Source organism: Dermochelys coriacea, chromosome 9, assembly GCF_009764565.3.
Source record: "Dermochelys coriacea isolate rDerCor1 chromosome 9, rDerCor1.pri.v4, whole genome shotgun sequence".
In the NCBI taxonomy this organism is placed as follows: Eukaryota; Metazoa; Chordata; order Testudines; family Dermochelyidae; genus Dermochelys; species Dermochelys coriacea.
The window spans coordinates 104,715,507-104,733,695 of record NC_050076.1 but is presented as its reverse complement, the minus strand read 5'-3'; the positions used below and the strand labels follow the sequence as shown (position 1 = coordinate 104,733,695).

Genomic DNA, 18,189 nt, shown 5'->3' with positions numbered 1-18,189 from the left:
TGTCTGAGCTGATGTCTTGCTGCCTTTCATGTTACGGTGTCCTGACCCAAGTTCCCTGTAAGCCGCGCAAAAGCCTGTTTAGCACCGCACAGGCACTCCGGGAACCTGCCCAGGGACCGGCTGGGGGAGGGGCGTCCCTCTGCCAGCCCCAACTCTGCTGCGGCCTGGCATGCCCCCAGGCGTGGCCCGCCTGACCCCCCCAGGTGTTGCCAGGGCAGTGCGGTAGGCCCGCTCCCAGGCACAACGTGGCATGGCCCAGAGTCCTGGACCCAGGTGCAGCTGGGGTGCCCCCTCCCTCCCTTCCCCAGCCCAAACCCAGCCCTGGCGCTGCAGCGGAGAGAGAGAGAGTTGGGGGGAGTAGCTGTAGCCCCAGAGCACCCTCCTGCACCCCAAACCCCTCATCCACGGCTGCACCCCAGAGCCCACACCCCCAGCCGGAGCCCTCATACCCCTGCACCCCAACCCTCTGGAGCCCCCTCCCACTCCCACCACATGAATTTTGTTATGTGCACCAATATGAAGGTCATGTGTCATGCATCACCTCCATATTGATGCACATATCAAAATTCATTTCGCACATGGGTGAGAAAAATTAAAGGAAACACTGGTCCTGACTGCATGAAACAAGAAGACTGGCCTCGGTAGAACTGTTCCTTGGGTACAGCAAACTGGGGCGACCACCCTGGGCCCTGCACTTTGCGGGGCTTTGGGCAGTGAGGCGGGTGAGCGGAGTTAGGAGACAAGCCGCAGGCAGGCGGGGGGAGACAAGGAAGAGCTCCCCTCCCAGAACCTCCTCTAGTGCCTCCTGCTCGCCGGCGGGCCCCACGGATCAGCACCTCTCCCTCCCTCTCAGCGCCTACTGCCTGCCGTGGATCAGATGTTTCGTAGCATCAGGAGGTGCTGGGGGGGAGGGAAAAGGAGCGAGGGTGCAGTGCATTAGGGGGAGGGGAACAGGTGGGGGTGGGGCCTTGTGGGAAGGGGTGGAGTGGGGGGGAGCACACACTGGTAGATTAGAAACTGGGTGCCTATGTCCTGGGCCCTGCACCCCCCAAGGGGGGGCCCTGGGCCTTGGACAGGATGCCCCGACACAGGTGCCTCTACGGCCTGCCTCAGGGATGTTTCCATGGTAGATATCAGCAAGGCTGATCCGCGATCCTCTCCCCATGCATTTACAAGGGTGTTTTTATTTGGACTGGTCTACAGGAAGGAGTCCCATTTCAGACTTGTGTTCCAAAACATGTTCCCAAGATAGGGGAGATCTTGTGGCATCTATATACTCCATGCCTGCTCAGCGTTCAGGGAGTTAACAAAGCAACTGCCTTCATGCTCATTCAGAGCTGATTTGGTAACTCCACAGCAGCAGTGAGGATAAAAAGGCTGCAAGGCAGGTAGACACCTGGTCAACACTACAGAGTTATGTCGACACAAGGTAGCTTATGTCGATATAACTCTATAGGAGTCTACACTAAAATAATGACAGGTTTCAGAGTAGCAGCCATGTTGGTCTGTATTCGCATAAAGAAAAGGAGGACTTGTGGCACCTTAGAGACTAACAAATTTATTTGAGCATAAGCTTTTGTGAGCTACAGCTCACTTTATCGGATGCATTCAGTGGCCACTCCTTTTCTCTTTACACTAAAATGTCACTCCCACCGAAGTGACTCACTCTCTATGCCGACTTAATAATACCACCTCTGCGAGAGGTATAGCAGTTAAGTCGATGCGATGTCAGTATAGACAATGCGTTACTTATGTTGACTTTATTGGCCTCTAGAAGGTGCTCCACTGTGACTGCTCTGGTCATCTTTTTGAAGTCTACTGCCCGGGGGCCAGGTACACAGGTAGACACCCCTCCTCTTTTAAAGCCCCACGCTCCTTTGAAATTCCATTTCCTGTTTGCGTGGTATGGAGAGCTCACCTAACTGCTCTCCATGCCTGCCCAATGCTGCAGACAAGCTCCTTCCTGGAATACACCGAAAGTGGTGGATATCTGTAGCGAGAAGAGGCTGTGGGGGCATAGCTCTGATCCAGCTGCAGAAATGTTGATATGTACGAGCAGTTCGCTCAGGGCATGGGGGAGAAGGGCTATAAGAGGCTATAAGGGCTATAAGCAGTGCTGCGTAAAAGTCAAGGGGCTGAGGCAGGCGTACCAGAAGGCAAGGGATGCAAATAGTGTCTAGTGCAGAGCGGCAGGCATGCTGCTTTTACAAATTGTTGCATGCCATTCTTGGTGAAGACCCCACCACCACTGCCAAGAAGAACCACTTGGATACTTCAGAGGAGCTGGAGTAACAGGTCCCTGAAGTGAACAGTGAGGAAGAGGTGTTGGACAAGGAAAAGGAGGAGCATGGGGGACAGGCGACCAGGGTGGATCCAGTGGCGTGGTGAGCAAGGACCTCTTTCTGATGCTGGAGCAGTCAAGCTAGTCTCTGTTGTCCAGCACCGGCGAGCCTGATGCAGGGGAAGGAACCTCTGGTAAGTATGGAGTTTGCTTTGATATGGCTTTGGTATTGTCTGTTCATTTGTTCTTTTTTTAATCATGCTAGAAGAGGTAGTGAAATAGCTAATAGAAGTAGAGGGACTGCCCCATGTTCTATGAATCCCAAGGAGAAGTGAGAATGTAGTGCTCGTAACTTGTGTGGATCAAGGGGAGTGAGTTCAGTATTCCAAGTTTCCATTTATCTTACGAATAAACTCACAATAGTAGCTTTGTGCATTGCATCTTTTGCAGCTGGAAATGTGGCCTTGAGGGTCTCTCCATCCACCCCAGCAGAACAGCTGAGCCACATGAGGAGGAGAAGGAAGAGGACATGGGATGATATGTTCCAAAAGATCCTGCAAGCCTCTAGTGCTTTGGATACCGAGAACTGGGTGTAGAGGATCACTCTTGTGGATAGAATGGACAGGGATAGAGCAGTGAGGAGAAAAGCACAGGAAAAGGAGAGAAACGTGTAGCAGGAGATGCTAGCACTTCTCAAGTGTCAAACATACTGGAGACTCTTGTTGATCTTCAGATTCAACAGACCCATGCTTGCCTCCCTCTGCAGCCCATAAAGAGCTGCATTCCAGCACCTCCCCACACCCCTGTCCTCCCACATTCCACGTGGTGCATTATGCATACCACTTCACCGTGCAACAGAGACAGTTGGTGTATGTGTATGTGAAATGGAAATGACTGTTCTTTCTTCTTCAAATGTTCTTTTCTCTGTATTTATAAAGTTTCATTCAGTTACAAATATGTCTGTTTGCTGGGTTTGGAATAAAAGTCTATTTATGGAAACTTAATTCGTTTTTATTAGCTCACAACATATGATGGCTAGGGCTGACATCATTCACAGATAATAACAATAGGTGCATTTCCAATGTTCTGTTACTACACACATAGCACTCATTACAAGGTTCATACAGGGCTGCAAAAAAAACCCAAAACAATGCCAGGCGGAGCATGATACCGCAGCACACTTCACTGTGGCTCACTATTAAAATGGTCTTTCAAAGCTTCCCTGAGTTGCATAGCTCCCTGTTGAGCTCTTCTTATAGCTCTGGTGTCTGGCTGCTCAAAATCAGCAGACAGCTGTTCCACCTCCACCCCGATAGAAACTTCCCCCCTTTGCTTCACAGATACTATGAAGCACACAGCAGGCAGCTATACCCATTGGGATATTTTTTTCACTGAGTAATCTCATGCGTAAACAGTGCCAGTGTCCTCTCAAATGTTTAAAGGTACATTCAGTGTCATATTGCACCTGCTGAGCCTGTAATTCAAGCGTTCCTTGCTGCTGTCAAGGTGGCTGGTGTACAGCTTTGTGAGCCACAGGAGTAAGGGGCAGGCTGGGTTTCCCAGGATCACTATTGTCATTTCAACATCCTCAGAGGTAACCCTCTGGTCTGGAAAGAGTCCCTGCTTGCAGCTTTCTGAACAGGCCTGTGTTAAAAATGTGTATTATGCACCTTCCCTGATCATCTTGCATTGATATCAGTAAAGTGTCCCTGGTGATCCACCACACTTGAAATACCATTGAAAAGTAGCCCTTTCTGTTGATGTATTTGGGCAAGGTGGTCTTGTGCCAAAATAGGGATACGTGTATCATCTCCCCCACCCTATCACAGTTTTGGAACCCCATCCACTGTCCTGCACATTGCCCGGAGTCTCAATCCCTCGAAGCAGGATGCGATTAATGGCCGTGAATGCTTGAATCACAGCAACCCCTATGGTGGATTTTCCAACTCCAAATAGATTGCTACTGATCTGTCAGTAATCTTGCATTGCCATCTTCCACCCAGCAATTGCCACTTGCTTCTCCACTGTCAGTGCAGCTCTCATTGTGGTGTCGCTGCGCTGGAGGGCTGGGGCAAGTGCTGCACACGCTTCCAGGAATGTGGCTTTGCCCATCCAAAAATTCTACAGCCACTGCTCTTCATCCCATACCTGCATAACAATACAATCCCACCAGTCAGTGCTTGTTTCTCAGGCCCAGAACTGGTGCTCCCCCATCTGCAGCTGCTCCGTGAAGGCTAGCAACAGCCTTCTATTGTTTCTGTGTTCCACAAGAAGCTAGCCTCCATGGAATTGTCATGTTCCCTACAGCTCCTATGGTGCCTCTGCAAATACTGCAGGATCAGGCTCATTGTGCTCACAAAATAGTGCAGACCTGTGCAGGATCCATACTTCTCACAGACATGGCGGACGCATGGATTTGCAGTGCTTTTGAAAAGAGACACAGACATCATAGGATGCAGATAAAATTATGGGATGGAGAAAACTGCATCATGGGATGTTGAAACCATGGTCCCAGTTGCTGCTGCATGACTCGTTTGCCCCCATAAGGCATTGCAAACCCTTCCCAAACCATCCTGCACTAGATGGTGGCAAGTTGCATAGTGGGATAGCTCCCTGCAGTGTCTGCTCTCTGCATCAGTGCAAGTTCTGGTAGTGAAGACGCATGCCACCAACACAAGGAGAGTGGTTTGGACATGCAAAAGGAGTTTAATTACTGTGGCAGCTGTACATCAGTGTAACTTAGGGTCAACTTAATTTTGTAGTGTAGACTTGCCCTGAGGGGGACTTCAGGGAGAGTATTCCTTCAGCAGGCTGGTGAAAAGCTGCCAAACCAACCAAACCAGCAAAGGAAGGAGCAGGACAAAGAAGCTGGGGAAGACTACAGAGGTAAAAGTAACTCAAGGAACAGCAAGGGACTGAGGAGGACTGGTTTCTGGCTGTCCCAAGCAAGAGACCTGAGCTGCAACCCAGTGGAACCCTAGCTGGGGGCTTCCTAGAGAAGAAGCTCTTTAACATTGGTGAACTAGGCCTGATTAGCCCCTATTACAGGAGATCGAACTTTCCCACCATCAAATGAAGCTTTGTGTTGTTTTCACACAGTGACCAATCTTGTCTGTGTGTTTGGCCTCTGTGGCTCATTCTGCAGGCTTGTACTTTGCACCTAACTGTGGATTTGAGAAGTGTCTTTCTCCTCTGCTTTGTACATCAAATGAAACCCTTCCCTGTTCACTGGGCTGGGGTTGACCTTATTGCTGGTCGCTGCTGTGGTGTACTAACTTCTTCCTCTCCAGAAGTGGGAATCCTGGTAGAGGGCATCTTTAGAAAAGGAGAAATTATTTTACTTGTTCTACTTCTTGGAAGATCTCTCTGGAGCCATCTCACCTCCCTAAGGCTCTGGACCTTTTCTTCATGGAGGGGCTTTTCTCTTGCACTTGTTTTTTTTTCTCATTTCCTTTCTCTGAGGCACATCTTAGATTTTATGTTCTTGAACTGGCTCATCCTGGGAGCGTTGCCTCCTATCCAACCAGAGGAACTGCCTGGAACAGATGGAGGGCAGCATTTATATTTGACAGGAGGTAGCATGCAAAAGTAGTAGGGGGCATGGCTCTGTTACTGGTGCCCTAATGGGACAAGGGGAGCTGTGCCAGTCTCTAGCTGAAGAGACAGGGCTATGTGAGATGATGTCTTCAGAGAAGTAGAGTACCAGGTGAATCATTTTCCCTTCCTGAGGGCAGCAGTTCTCAGCTGCCTTCCTGAAGTAGGATATTTGGCTATTCTTATTTTAGTCGATAACTGAAAATGTTTACGATGTCTGGCTGCAGAGTCAGACTCTTACCTCCTTCTGAAGACAGTTTCCCGAGGTCTGTTCCTGCTCCACACATGTATTTCCAATGTGTTAGTTCGAAATAAACTGCCTCGTGAGTGACGCCTGGCTTTCCTGCTGTGGGAAGGAAGAGAAGAAGGAGCTGGTCAATTCTCCCTCTGCCCTTCCTCATCTTGCAAACCTGTTTGAGAGAGAAAATTCTTTGGAGGCCTCATCCTTGCTGCACCCTGTTTATAGTCTGTTCTGGACTGTGTGGGTGTGTGTCAGGAGTGAAATACCCCCTCTCAAGAGGTGTCGACTGCTTGCGGGGGGGTTACCTTCTCTTCACAGTAAAATCATCTCGGACCATATGAACTCCAAACGTGCTCTATTCACCCGAGCTGTGAGGTGACTTCTACACAGCCAACTAGTGTGGCAGGTCCCAGCTCCTCCAGAGAGGATGCTAGACTAAACACTGTAATAATTCCCTCCTCATAGGTGCTAGAGCTATAGAAGCATCCACCAAGTGGTATTATGGTGCAGGTGAGAGGAGGAGTCTTGTGCTGGCCACAGGAACTTAAAGGACCCGGGGTAAGAGACTCCGAGGTACTATGGATGGGAGCAAGCTGAGGAGCAGCACTGTGCTTGCTATTTGGGGGCCAGTTTAGGAGACTCAAGTGATGGAGCTGCTACAGCTTCCCTGAAGAGAGATTGGAAAAAATAGGGATCGTTACCTTTAAAGAGGAGACGTGATAAAGATCTGTAAAATAATGACTGGTTGAGAACTCCTGTTTTCCCTGTCTCATGACAGAAGAACAAATGACATTAAAAGGTGGCAGATTCAAAACTGAGAAAAGGAAATACATTTTCACACAATTTGTAATTAGTCACTGTGACTTGCTGCCATAGGGTGTCACTGAGACCAAAAACTGACCATTTAAGAAGCAAGTGGACATCTACAGGGTTGAGAATGTCCAGAGTTAGAATAGTGTTTGGTAACAAATGTTGGAAGGCACATTAAACCTCCTGCCTCAGGGCTTAGACCAATTTCTAACTCTTAGGGATTAGAATGATGCTTTTCCTACATCTACTCTTGTGGAGTTCTTGCTCCTTCCTCTGAAGCATCCGGTTCTGGCCTTGTCAGAAAAAGAATTCTGCCCAGGGTTTGATCCAACTGGGCACTTCCCAGGATCCCTCTCCCTTTTTGGTTTTTACATCTGTTATATAGTTGGTGGTGGTTTTCCTTGTTTAGCAAAGACATATGTATCTCTGTTTCTCCTCATAGTTCAGCTCCTCCAGCCCTTGATCATGTTTGTGGCTCTCCTTAGACTTCAACTTTCAATCTCTCACATAGTTAGGAGCCCAGAAGTGATCTCATTTCAGCAGGGGCAGCACAGATTGATGCATCCTTGCTGCCTAGCTTGCTCTGTACTAGTTTCAGGGTCATTCTCCAAGATACTAGTTTATGATTTTCCGTTATGTTTTGTTAGTGGTTTTTAGCCTCTTAGGGTTATTTCTGTCTTCACTTATAACCCACCTTACCCCTCCCCCCCCGAAGGTTTCTTTCTGCAGAAACCAAACACTCTGCAACTCCTGCACCTATACAGCTGGGATCCCAGAGTTGTGTCCTTGTCTCCCTGTGTTTTTTGACTCCCAGCTCTTGGGGATAGTCTATCTCCATGGCATGGGCAACATAGATTGCAGGGGGTTCCTACAGGGGGGGTGGAGAGGGGCTGGCTCCTGGTGGTGAGATGGACTGGCTGGGAGAACAGGCACTTTAAATAGTAACACGTGGGCAGCTGTTTGAGAACTGACCCATCCTGCCCCCTCGTCTGGCTCTGCTGAAGTACTGAAGGGGCGGTGGGGCACCAGTCCCGCTACCGCATTACAGATTGCTGAATAGCTACACATAGTCCTCTGAATTGAAACACAGTTCCTTTGTAGTAGCCCACTGTGTTTCTCTGCTGTAAACATGCTCACTCACCCCTGTAGTTGCATCTTGGCCATGGTGGAGCATAGGCATGTCATGGTAAATTCTCAGGCAGGCAGAGCTCAAGGCAGCTTTTTGGCTCCAGAAGTTTGTAATTCCCTGTTATACTGTGAGAAGTGGAGGTGGGTCACTTGTCTCCTGGTCTGTGCTAGATTCCCACCAGGGATCTCCTGGTGAAGCCTGGAAGAATGGGTAATGCTGTATTTAGATTGGGTAATGGGTAATGCTGTAACATTGACTTTCTGGCTCTTTCTCATTCCCAGTTGTTTGCTGCTTCTAAATGGATTCCAGTGAATTTCCTGGATCTTTGGACCCACTTTCTCAGCCTGATAAACCACTGATTGGTGATCTCCCTGCTGACATGGAGTTTGGGGAAGATCTTCTGGGCTCCCAGACAGCTTCTACACAGCAAGCATCAGGTCTTCAGCCCTCTGTGATGGAATGGGATGAGACCAAGCAGGTGACTGCAGATGGGGACTTAGATCTTTTGGTGAAAACAGACAGTTTGGCTGATCTAAGCAAATCAAACAACCTTGATCTAAATAAACCCAGTGTCTTGGACGTTCTGGAGAAACCTGGTGTCTTAGATGACTTGGATGAAGCCACTGGCTTGATGGTTCTAGATAAACCAGGGGATTTGGAGGGTCTGTACAAGACAGATTCTTCCCAGGACATTGCAGATGGGCATGGGGACTCCTCTGTGCTAGCTAGGGAAGACGTTGTGCCGGAAGCTTGGAAAGAAGGGGAAGATAAACCAAAATATGACTCTGGGGACCTAAAAGATGATTGTGCTGCAGCCACTACTGTGCTTTGTGATGGCAACACCCTGGAGTCCCCCTTGCAACCCATTCCTAGCGCAGGGGAGCTAAGCTCTGCTCCACCCACAGAGGAATTTACAATGCAGCTCTCAAGTTTGCCAGCAGTTCCGCCACAGCCCAATCTTAAGCAGGCAAAGAAAACAAGGTTGAAGGCACCAAGGAAAAGCTCCCCTGTGCAAAAAGAGGAGCCAGCAGCAGAAGAGGGGCTAGAACAGAGCTCTGCCCTGCCCCCTGAGCACACTGACGAAAGCCAGGCTGAGGAGGGGGATGAGGATGGTGGTAATGCCCTCAGACAAGAGAGCAGCATGCCGAAAGCACAGGAAGCCACACGGTCATCATCCCCAGGTAGGTCTTCCAGTGCCAGGGCAAAGTTCTTGCATGACGAGTGGTGGGCAATCTCTGCTCCAGTAAACTGGAGACTGATCAGCTCTACTCTTACCCTGGGGTCTCCTGACAGTGTTCCCTCAAATTTTTCCCACCCATGTGCAGAATGAATTTTGTTATGTACACCAATATGGAGGCAGTGTGTGACACATGACCTTCATATTGGTGCACATAACAAAATTCATGTGGTGGGGGGTGGGGCCGAGGGGTTTGGAGTGTGGGAGGGGGCTCAGGGCTGAAGCAGAAGGTTGGGGTGTGGAGGAGTGAGGCTCCAGCTGGGGGTGCGGCTCTGCGGTGGGGCTGGGGATGAGGGGCTCAGGGCTGGGGCAGATGGTTGGTTCAGGGGGTGGGGGTGAGGCTTCGGCTGGGGGTGCAGACTCAGATGGGGCCAGGGATGAGGGTTTTGGGGTGCAGGAGAGTGCTCCAGGGCTACAGTGAAGAGAGAGGACTCCCCCCAGCTCTCTCTCCTCACAGCAGCACCTGGGCTCAAGGGGAAAGGCACCTCTCCCTGTCGTGGCAGCTCTGGGGCTGGGGCTGCAGGATAGGCGCCCCTTCCCCTCTCCAGGACTAGGTTCGGGCCCAGGGAGGGGTGCCCCGACTGTGCCTGGGGCTATGCCGCCCCAGCCACAGCAGGTCCAGGCCACAGCAGAGTTGGGGCCAGTGGAGCTGCACCCCTCCCCCGGCCGGTCCCCAGCCACAGCAGGTCTTTGGTGGGTTCCTTGAGTGCCTGCACAGTACTAAATAGGCTGCTACGTGGCTGCGCAGATTACAGGGAACTTGGGTCTCCTCTGCACGTGAACCAGCATTTCCTGCTAATTGAGTTGGCTGGGGAAGGGGCCCCAATAGGAGGGATTAATAGCTCTGGCAGTCAGGGCCCTGGGTGCAAATGAGCACTCTCATTGCCTGCTGTAGCTTGAAGTTTGCTTCTGTTGGCTACTGGTCCCCCTGCCAAAGCTCTGGATTCAGCCCATGCTGGTGCTGGTTGGTAATGTCTGAGGCTACCTTGGCACTAGGGGCGGAGCAGCGTGGGCAGAGCATGTCTCCATTAGACAGGGTTCCTGCCCTGCTCTCCACACCAGGCTGAGGAAGGCCTGGACGTACCCACTCTCTTCCCAGGCTGAGTCTGCTCTGTGTTTACAGAGAGGATTCGGTCGCCAGGTTGGTAGGCTGGCTCCGAAAATGTAGAAGTGACAGCTGCAGCTGCCCAGTGTCTCTCTCTCCCGCTCTGCATGCGGGCCTGCTCCCTGTGGCATGCTCCCGGCCGTGGATACCACACCTTGTATATGGTTCTTCCTCCAAGTGACTCTGTGGTATCAAGCCTTGCTGTGCATGTGTAGGCAGGAGCAAAGGCTGGTCTTATTCCCTGTGATTTCTAGCCCCTCCTGTTTATGCAGAGGGCTGCTCTCTCTGAGCAGGCAGCTTTTCCCCTGCTTTGGAGAGAATTGGGGTCTGGGATTCAGGTGTCGTCTGTATTTCCATTGCAGGAGAAGACCTGGCTGGGAAGGGAAGCGAACAGCCAACTGAGAAGGTGAGGAGAGTTCAGATAAGTGCCTCTGTCTGCAAGAGTACTTGAAGGCCACCCCTCTGAGTGAGCATGGGAAGGAGTGTGCATGTCTCCTGGGGCAGACACCTTCTCTGTCCTGGGCAGGTGGCTTCAGTCTTAGCTCCCTGCCACTTGCCAGGTTGGAGCCCCTTTCTCTTAAGCCAGCTCGGCCCCCCCGGCCCTGCTCAACCCAGTCAGGACCTTGGCTGGGCTTCAGAAAAGCTTGAACCATCTGCAGTTAGTTTGAAAGAAGAGCCCTGAAGCTGCGCCCTGGGAGTGACCAAGACTTTCTGTCTGTGGTCACCCCAGAAGATGGTTGGTCTGAATGTTCTCTGGGTATCTTCCAGGAGCAGAAGAGAAGCGAACGAGCCAGGAGATCAGAGGCAGCCAGGCCTGAAACTGTGAATTCCTCTGAGAGCAGTAAGTAACCTAGGCTGGCCACTCGGCCCATTTCTAAGTGGGGGGAGGAGGAGAGGGTGGGGGGCAGTTTGAGCACTCATCTGAGAGGCCCCTTCCCAGCCAGGAGCACAATCCCCTGGGCAGCTCTGTCCCTTTCTCCCGACCTCATCTGGGGATCAGGAGGCAGGCTTCATTGTAGGGACTTTCCTGGGGGAAAACATCCAGTCTTTGCATCTGAGATGCAGATTCTAAAAGTGCTTGTGGCATCACTTGCTCCTTCCTGTAGGAGTGGGGAGGAGTTGTGCCCCTCGCACTCTGGCTGTGCCACCTGCTCTCTTCTCTCTTGTGGGAAGGGGCTGGGGGGTGCTGCCTTGTTCTCTGTAATGCACAGTGGAATGTGCAGAGACTTCTGCAGTCTGCTCTAAGTGTTTGCACTTGAACTTGCTGCTTAACCTGAAAGAATCGTGCCTTGAGTGTGGAGACAGCAGTGCCCAAGGCTCAGTGAGCCTGGGGGTTTCCTGCTTCATCCCCTGCCAGCACATTACAGCTTTCCAAGGTCCCTTACTCCTCCCTGCTGAGAAAATTCCAGGTTCTGCACCCTGAAATGGACTCCAGAAAGTCCTGTCCCCAGTCTGGACATAGGGTTATGCTTCAGTCCTTAATGGGGACTCTGTCTCTCCCTTTCCCTGCTTACAGTCCCAGTCTCTGACGAGGACTCGGATGCTATGGTGGATGATCCCAACGATGAGGACTTTGTTCCTTTCCGTACCCGGCGCTCGACCCGCATGTCCTTGCGCACACAGATGGCTCAGCGGGCTGCCCGCTCCACCGTCACCAAGATGACTTGTGCCAACTGCCGGACCCCACTGCAGAAGGGCCAGACTGCCTACCAACGCAAAGGGCTCCCTCAGCTCTTCTGCTCCAGTTCCTGTCTCACCACTTTCTCCAAGAAACCACCTGGCAAGAAGATCTGCACCTTCTGTAAAAAGTGTGTGCCCCTTTCTGCCTTACCCACCCTCTTGTCCCCCCCACCTTCCATCTGGCTAGCCACCCTTCCCCCCATCTCACCCTGCCTTCCTCACCCATCTACCCATGTGCCCTGCTTTCACAATATTGCTTACCTCCGCCTACCTTCCCTCATGCCCACCCTCACACTCTCCCAAACCCATTTCCCTTCCTGCTGAATCCCTTGTCTACTCTCCCCCCATGTTACCCCATCCGGCTCCCTTGCCTCCCTTCACACTCCTGGCCTCCCCCCCCAATACCCTGTCTTTCCCCACCACAGGACTCCACTCCCTCTAGCTGCACTTTCTGCTCCCCCTCATCTCCCCCTGTCCTGGAACCCCTTGCATTACGGCCCACCCTCCCTCTTTGTCCTGGAGTGAGGGTGTCCCTTGCGCTAACCAGTCCCGTCCTGCCCCACAGAGAGATCTGGAACACCAAGGATTCTGTTGTGGCCCAGATCGGCTCAGGTGGCTCTTTCCATGAGTTCTGCACCTCTGTGTGCCTCTCCCTCTACGAGGCGCAGCAGCAGAGACCAGCCCCTCAGCCTGCAGAGGCCTCGGACACCAGCCGCTGCAGTGTCTGTCACAAGCCTGGGGAGGTAAGCAGAGCCCTAGCCTCTTCAGTGTTTGGCACACGAAACTTTGAAGCCATCTGCTGGAGCTGTAGTTAATGCAACTGCCCACACCTTTCCAGGTGCTTGTGAGCTGCCTAGTACAGTTATAGGGGCTTGGTTGAGCCTATCAGTATTTGGGTCGGCCTGGGGAACCTTCCAGGGACTCCTATGGGCTCAGGCTTTGGCCCAGGTGCACATTTGGGCTTGTTTTCAGATTCCTCCTTGTCCATCGTTTTCCACCCGTCAGACCCAGAGGTGCAGCTTCTGCTCTCTCTCCCCATGCTGCCCTTTGCAGCTCATTCCATTGTCCTGCTGGGGTGGGAGCCAGCCTGCACAGGTTTGCTAGAGTAATGGCCCTTCCTACCCAGAGACACAGGCCAGCTCAAGGGCTAGACCCCTGCAGAATGGCCAGGGTGGGCCTGTGCTTGCCTCTTGAGGCAGTACCTGGTGCCGGTGTGTGTGCAGGTTCAGCACGAGGTCAGCAATGGGAACGTGGTGCACCGGCTCTGCAGTGATGCCTGCTTCACCAAATTCCGAGCCACCAAGGGGCTGAAAACCAACTGCTGCGATAACTGCGGCCTCTACATCTACAACAAGGGGCTGCCACTGGAGTACCTCTTCCACGAGGGGCAGCAGAAACGTTTCTGCAACTCCACCTGCCTCAATAGCTACAAGAAGGTGAGCGGGTTCCTGGAGATGGGGAGGGGCTCCAGGGGCATCCATCTCCCTTTCCTGAGTCTTTTACCAGCCTTCCCCTGGCTCAGTGCAGGGTGCAGTAGCAACAATGCCAAGCAGTCTCCCTCTTAGCTCCTCCAACGCTCAGGAAACTTCTTAAGAGAAGAGATCCAAAGGCTCTCTTCAAAGCAAACTAGTGGAGGTGCACTGAGCTTACTCCTGCTTCTGGGACTGCAGCTCCCGAAGCCTGGCGCTGTGGCCAGTGGGCTGGCGCTCCTGGTCACTTGCCTAGCGAGGCTGATTGTCAAAGGCACAGAGCTGGGTCCTTGCGGAGGCCAGAAAGCCCAGAGCTGGTTCTATCCTGCTGTGCAGGATTCAGTGAACTAAACAATGCTCTCACTGAGTGGCCTCTCTTACATCCATCCATGGGGTCCCTACAAAGCGGCTGTGTGCCCCAGGCTAGCCTAGCTCTAGGTGGGTTCTCAGATGATAAGGGGGAGCATGGCATTGCCAACAGCTGCCAGGGCCTGTGACCCAAGGGCGGAACAGAGTGCAAGCTTGTCGTCCATGTTGTGTTCATGTCAACGTGCTGTAGCAGAACTGCCTTGTGGGGCTATTGAAGGGGATCGGAGGAGGGAGAGTGGGTAAGATGGTGTGAGGATGGGCTAGAGACCAGCCAGGACATGGGATGGAGGAAAGCAGAGGCCTGAGCTCTGCAGCAGCTGCGTTCTGCTTTATGCTTGCAGAAGAATACCCGCGTGTACCCCTGCATGTGGTGCAAAACACTGTGTAAGAACTTCGACATGCTGCCCAACGTGGATCGGAGCGGCAAAATGGGCCTGTTCTGCTCCATCTGCTGCACCACCTCTCACAAAGTGAAGCAGTCGGGTCTGACTGGTAAGAGAACGTCAGCCCCAAAGGGCCCTGTGTTGCTGACCTCTGACCTGTCAGAGTGAGGCTTAGGGGGAGCTCGCAGAGAGAGAGGTGTCACACATTCGGGGATCTCCGACATTGCCCTAGGTAAGCCCAGGCTGGGCACCAAGCTGGAGTGATGCTGCGACCTCCCTGTCCTCTGAGGCAGCATTTCTGCCCTGGCAAAGCCCAACATCCCCATTCTCCTGGGATGGTTGCACCAGGAGTGCCAGGGTCCACTCTAACAGACCTGGAGAGAATGGGATAGGAACGTGCAGCCCATTCTCTCCCTCCAGTCCCACCTTCCATGCTGCTGCCATCACTGTCTCTGTCTTGCTAGGTCCCGCTAGGCCTTGCAGCTTCTGCAGAAAGAGCCTGTCTGAGCCCTGCTATTACAACAAGACTGACCGGGTTGTGTACCAGTTCTGCAGCCCCAGCTGCTGGACCAAATTCCAGGTATTGAAACATGCTTCCTGTCAGAGAGGGGTCCCTCTCCTCTCCCAGCAGAGGCTGCTGCTTCCTGGGACTCCAACAGGGAGGGCACACTGGAGAGTCCCAGCTGGGGCATAGGAGTAAATTACAGCCAGCTACATCTTGCGCCCAGCCTAAGGGCAGAGGGTGGGGCCAGCACCAGGGTTACTTGCAAGCACAGTCCCTGCAACTTCTATGCCCCAGCTGGGACTTTCCAGTGTGCCCTCCCTGTAGGAGTCCCAGGAAACAGCAGCCCCAGATAATATGGACCAAGAGTCCTAAGAGAGTTGGAGATCTCTGGCCCACTGACATGCATTTTTAGTGAATCTTGGAATACTGAGGAAATTCCAGAAGACTTGGAAGAGAGCTAATGTCATGCGATGGTTCAAAAAGGACAAGCAGGATGACCTGAGTAACTATAGGCTGGTTAGCCTGCCATCAATCCCTGGCAAAGTAATGGAAAAGCAAATACAAGAATCAATCAATAAAGAGTTAAAAGATGGGAATGTAAGTCATGCCAGTCATCATGGTTTTCGGGAAATAGGTCTTGTCAAACAAACCTGGTTTGGCTGATGAAAGAGAACTGTGTAGATGTAATACAGTTAGACTTTAGTAAGGGGTTTGTCATAGTGACACGCAACGTGTTGATTAAAAAAATTACCACTCTCTGATATCAGTCAGGTTTCAGAGTAGCAGCCGTGTTAGTCAATATCCGCAAAAAGAAAAGGAGGACTTGTGGCACCTTAGAGACTAACAAATTTATTTGAGCATAAGCTTTCGTGAGCTACAGCTCACTTCATCGGATGCATGTAGTGGAAAATACAGTGGGGAGATTTATATACACAGAGAACATGAAACAATAGGTGTTACCATACACATTGTAACGAGAGTGATTAGGTAAGGTGAGCTATTACCGGGGCGGGGGACTTTTTATAGAGATAATCAAGGTGGGCCATTTCCAGCAGTTGACAAGAACGTGTGAGGAAAAGTAGGGGGTGGAAAATAAACATGGGGAAATAGTTTTACTTTGTGTAATGACGCATCCACATTCAAGCCTAATGTAATGGTGTCCGGTTTGCAAATTAATTCCAATTCAGCCGTTTCTCGTTGGAGTCTGTTTCTGAAGTTTTTTTGTTGAAGAATTGCCACTTTTAGGTCTGTAATCGAGTGACCAGAGAGATTGAAGTGTTCTCTGACTGCTTTTTGAATGTTATAATTCCAGATGTCTGATTTGTGTCGATTTATTCTTTTACGTAGAGACTGTCCGATTTGGCCAATGGTACATGGCAGAGGGGCATTGCTGGCACATGATGGCATATATCTCATTGGTAGATGTGCAGGTGAACAAGCCTCTGATAGTATGGCTGATGTGATTAAGTCCTATGATGCTGTCCCCTGAATAGATATGTGGACACAGTTGGCAACGAGCTTTGTTGCAAGGATAGGTTCCTGGGTTAGTGGTTCTGTTGTGTGGTGTGTGGTTGTTGGTGAGTATTTGCTTCAGATTGGGGGGCTGTCTGTAAGCAAGGACTGGCCTGTCTCCCAAGATCTGTGAAAGTGATGGGTCGTCCTTCAGGATAGGTTGTAGATCCTTGATGATGCGTTGGAGAGGTTTTAGTTGGGGGCTGTAGGTGATGGCTAGTGGCGTTCTGTTGTTTTCTTTGTTGGGCCTGTCCTGTAGTAGGTAACTTCTGAGTACTCTTCTGGTCTGTCAATCTGTTTCTTCACTTTGGCAGGTGGGTATTGTAGTTGTAAGCACACATTAAATGGATTGAGAATGGCGAATGGACAGATCTCAAAAAGCAACTGTCAACAGGGAATTACTGAATGGGGATGTTTCTAGTGGGGTCCCGCAAGGATTGATCTCCTAGGCCCAGTGTTCACCATTTTCATCAATGGTCCGGAAGGAAATATAAAATCCTGCTGATAAGCTTTGTGGATGACACAAAGCTTGGCAGTGGTAAATGATATTGAGGACAGGCAGGCATACAGAGCGATCTGGTTTGAGTGGTAAGTTGGGCCCATTTAAACAACATGTGTTTTAATAAAGCCAAATGCAAGTTCATGCATCTAGGAACAAAAAATGCCAAGGAGTGGGGAGGGGGCTGTCTCCTGGAAAGCAGGGACTCCGAAGGGCTTAGGGGTCACAGCAGACGAGCAGCTGAGTAGGAGCTCCCAGTGCGATGTTCTGGCAAAGGGCTAACGTGACCCTTGGTTGTGTAAATGGACATAGTGAGTGGGGAGCTGGGAGGGGACGTAACCTCTGAATAAGGCGTTGGTGAGGCTGATCCTGGACTGCATCCAGCTTTGGTGTCCACACCTTAAAAAGTGTTGAAACACTGGAGAGGGCGCAAGGATTTGACGCCTGGAGAAAACGTATGCTAGGGAGAGACTTAGAGGCCAATGTGTTTAGCTCGTCAGAAAGATGCTTGAGAGGTGAGTTGATCACAGTGTCTGAATGCCTTCATGGGGAGAAAATACGGGGCACTCTGGGGCTCTTTAATATAGCAGAGAAAGGCAGAGTGAGAACCAGTGGCTGGCAGCCAAAGCTATACACATTCGGATTAGAAATAAAGCACCAGTGATTCAGGGAGGGTGACTAGCCATTGGCACGAACTCCCCATGAAGTGGTGGATTCTCCGTCTCTTGAGGTCTGCACATGAGGGCTGGATGCATTTCTGGAAGATCTGCTTTCAACATAACCCCATGTTCTAGGGCTCAATACAAGGGGAACTGGGTGGAATGTAATGGCTTGTCACCATCAGGAGGTCAGACTAGATGCTGTTATGGTCACCTTCTGGCCTTAAGCTCAATGACCTTAGAATGTGCTGGCAGGCAGAGGTGGGTGGGGATACGTTGGCCAGTGAGTGTGGTGGGGCTGGGCAGGAATGCTCCAGCTGGTGGGCATGGTGAGTACATCTGCCCCCTACGTGCCCTTTCTCCTTTAACTTTCTCCCTTTCTCCCTGCAGCGCACAAGCCCCGAAGGGGGGATCCACCTGAATTGTCATTATTGTCACAATCTCTTCAGCGGGAAGCCAGAGATTCTGGACTGGCAGGTGAGAAGAGACAGCTGGGCCTTGGCCCCTGGGTACATGGGGCTGAGGCCCAAACCAGAGGGGTTGCAGAGCCTTCTCGGGTTCCTTTCCCTGCTCTGAAGAGGGGGCAGGAGTGGCAGAGCCCAGGTCAGCCTCCTCTCGGCCAGGTTAGCTGGCAGCCATAGCCCTGTAGGGGTGACTGTGGAAGACACTCTCCTGGTGGTCAGGGCAGAAGCTGGGCTGGGTTTGGGGCAAGTTCC

The 18,189-nt window shown here is 51.6% G+C and overlaps 1 protein-coding gene across 6 annotated transcripts in view; it reads left to right on the top strand.

Annotated features, from left to right (window-relative positions):
- The window catches only part of ZMYM3 (zinc finger MYM-type containing 3), a 55,877-nt gene that overhangs the window by 13,958 nt on the left and 23,730 nt on the right, over positions 1 to 18,189 (top strand). For 4 of the 6 annotated variants that reach the window (XM_038416214.2, XM_038416217.2, XM_043492852.1 and 1 more), the window contains exons 2-10: positions 8,337 to 9,236; positions 10,760 to 10,803; positions 11,166 to 11,238; positions 11,914 to 12,205; positions 12,643 to 12,820; positions 13,301 to 13,513; positions 14,257 to 14,407; positions 14,763 to 14,878; positions 17,864 to 17,950. In XM_038416214.2, the coding sequence (XP_038272142.1) occupies positions 8,354 to 9,236; positions 10,760 to 10,803; positions 11,166 to 11,238; positions 11,914 to 12,205; positions 12,643 to 12,820; positions 13,301 to 13,513; positions 14,257 to 14,407; positions 14,763 to 14,878; positions 17,864 to 17,950 (2,037 nt within the window). In that variant the 5' untranslated portion in view covers positions 8,337 to 8,353. Of the gene's footprint in view, positions 1 to 1,043; positions 2,476 to 5,013; positions 5,168 to 8,336; positions 9,237 to 10,759; positions 10,804 to 11,165; positions 11,239 to 11,913; positions 12,206 to 12,642; positions 12,821 to 13,300; positions 13,514 to 14,256; positions 14,408 to 14,762; positions 14,879 to 17,863; positions 17,951 to 18,189 lie in introns of those variants that run through there. The other 2 variants (XM_038416215.2, XM_043492853.1) reach the window with 2 other exon arrangements.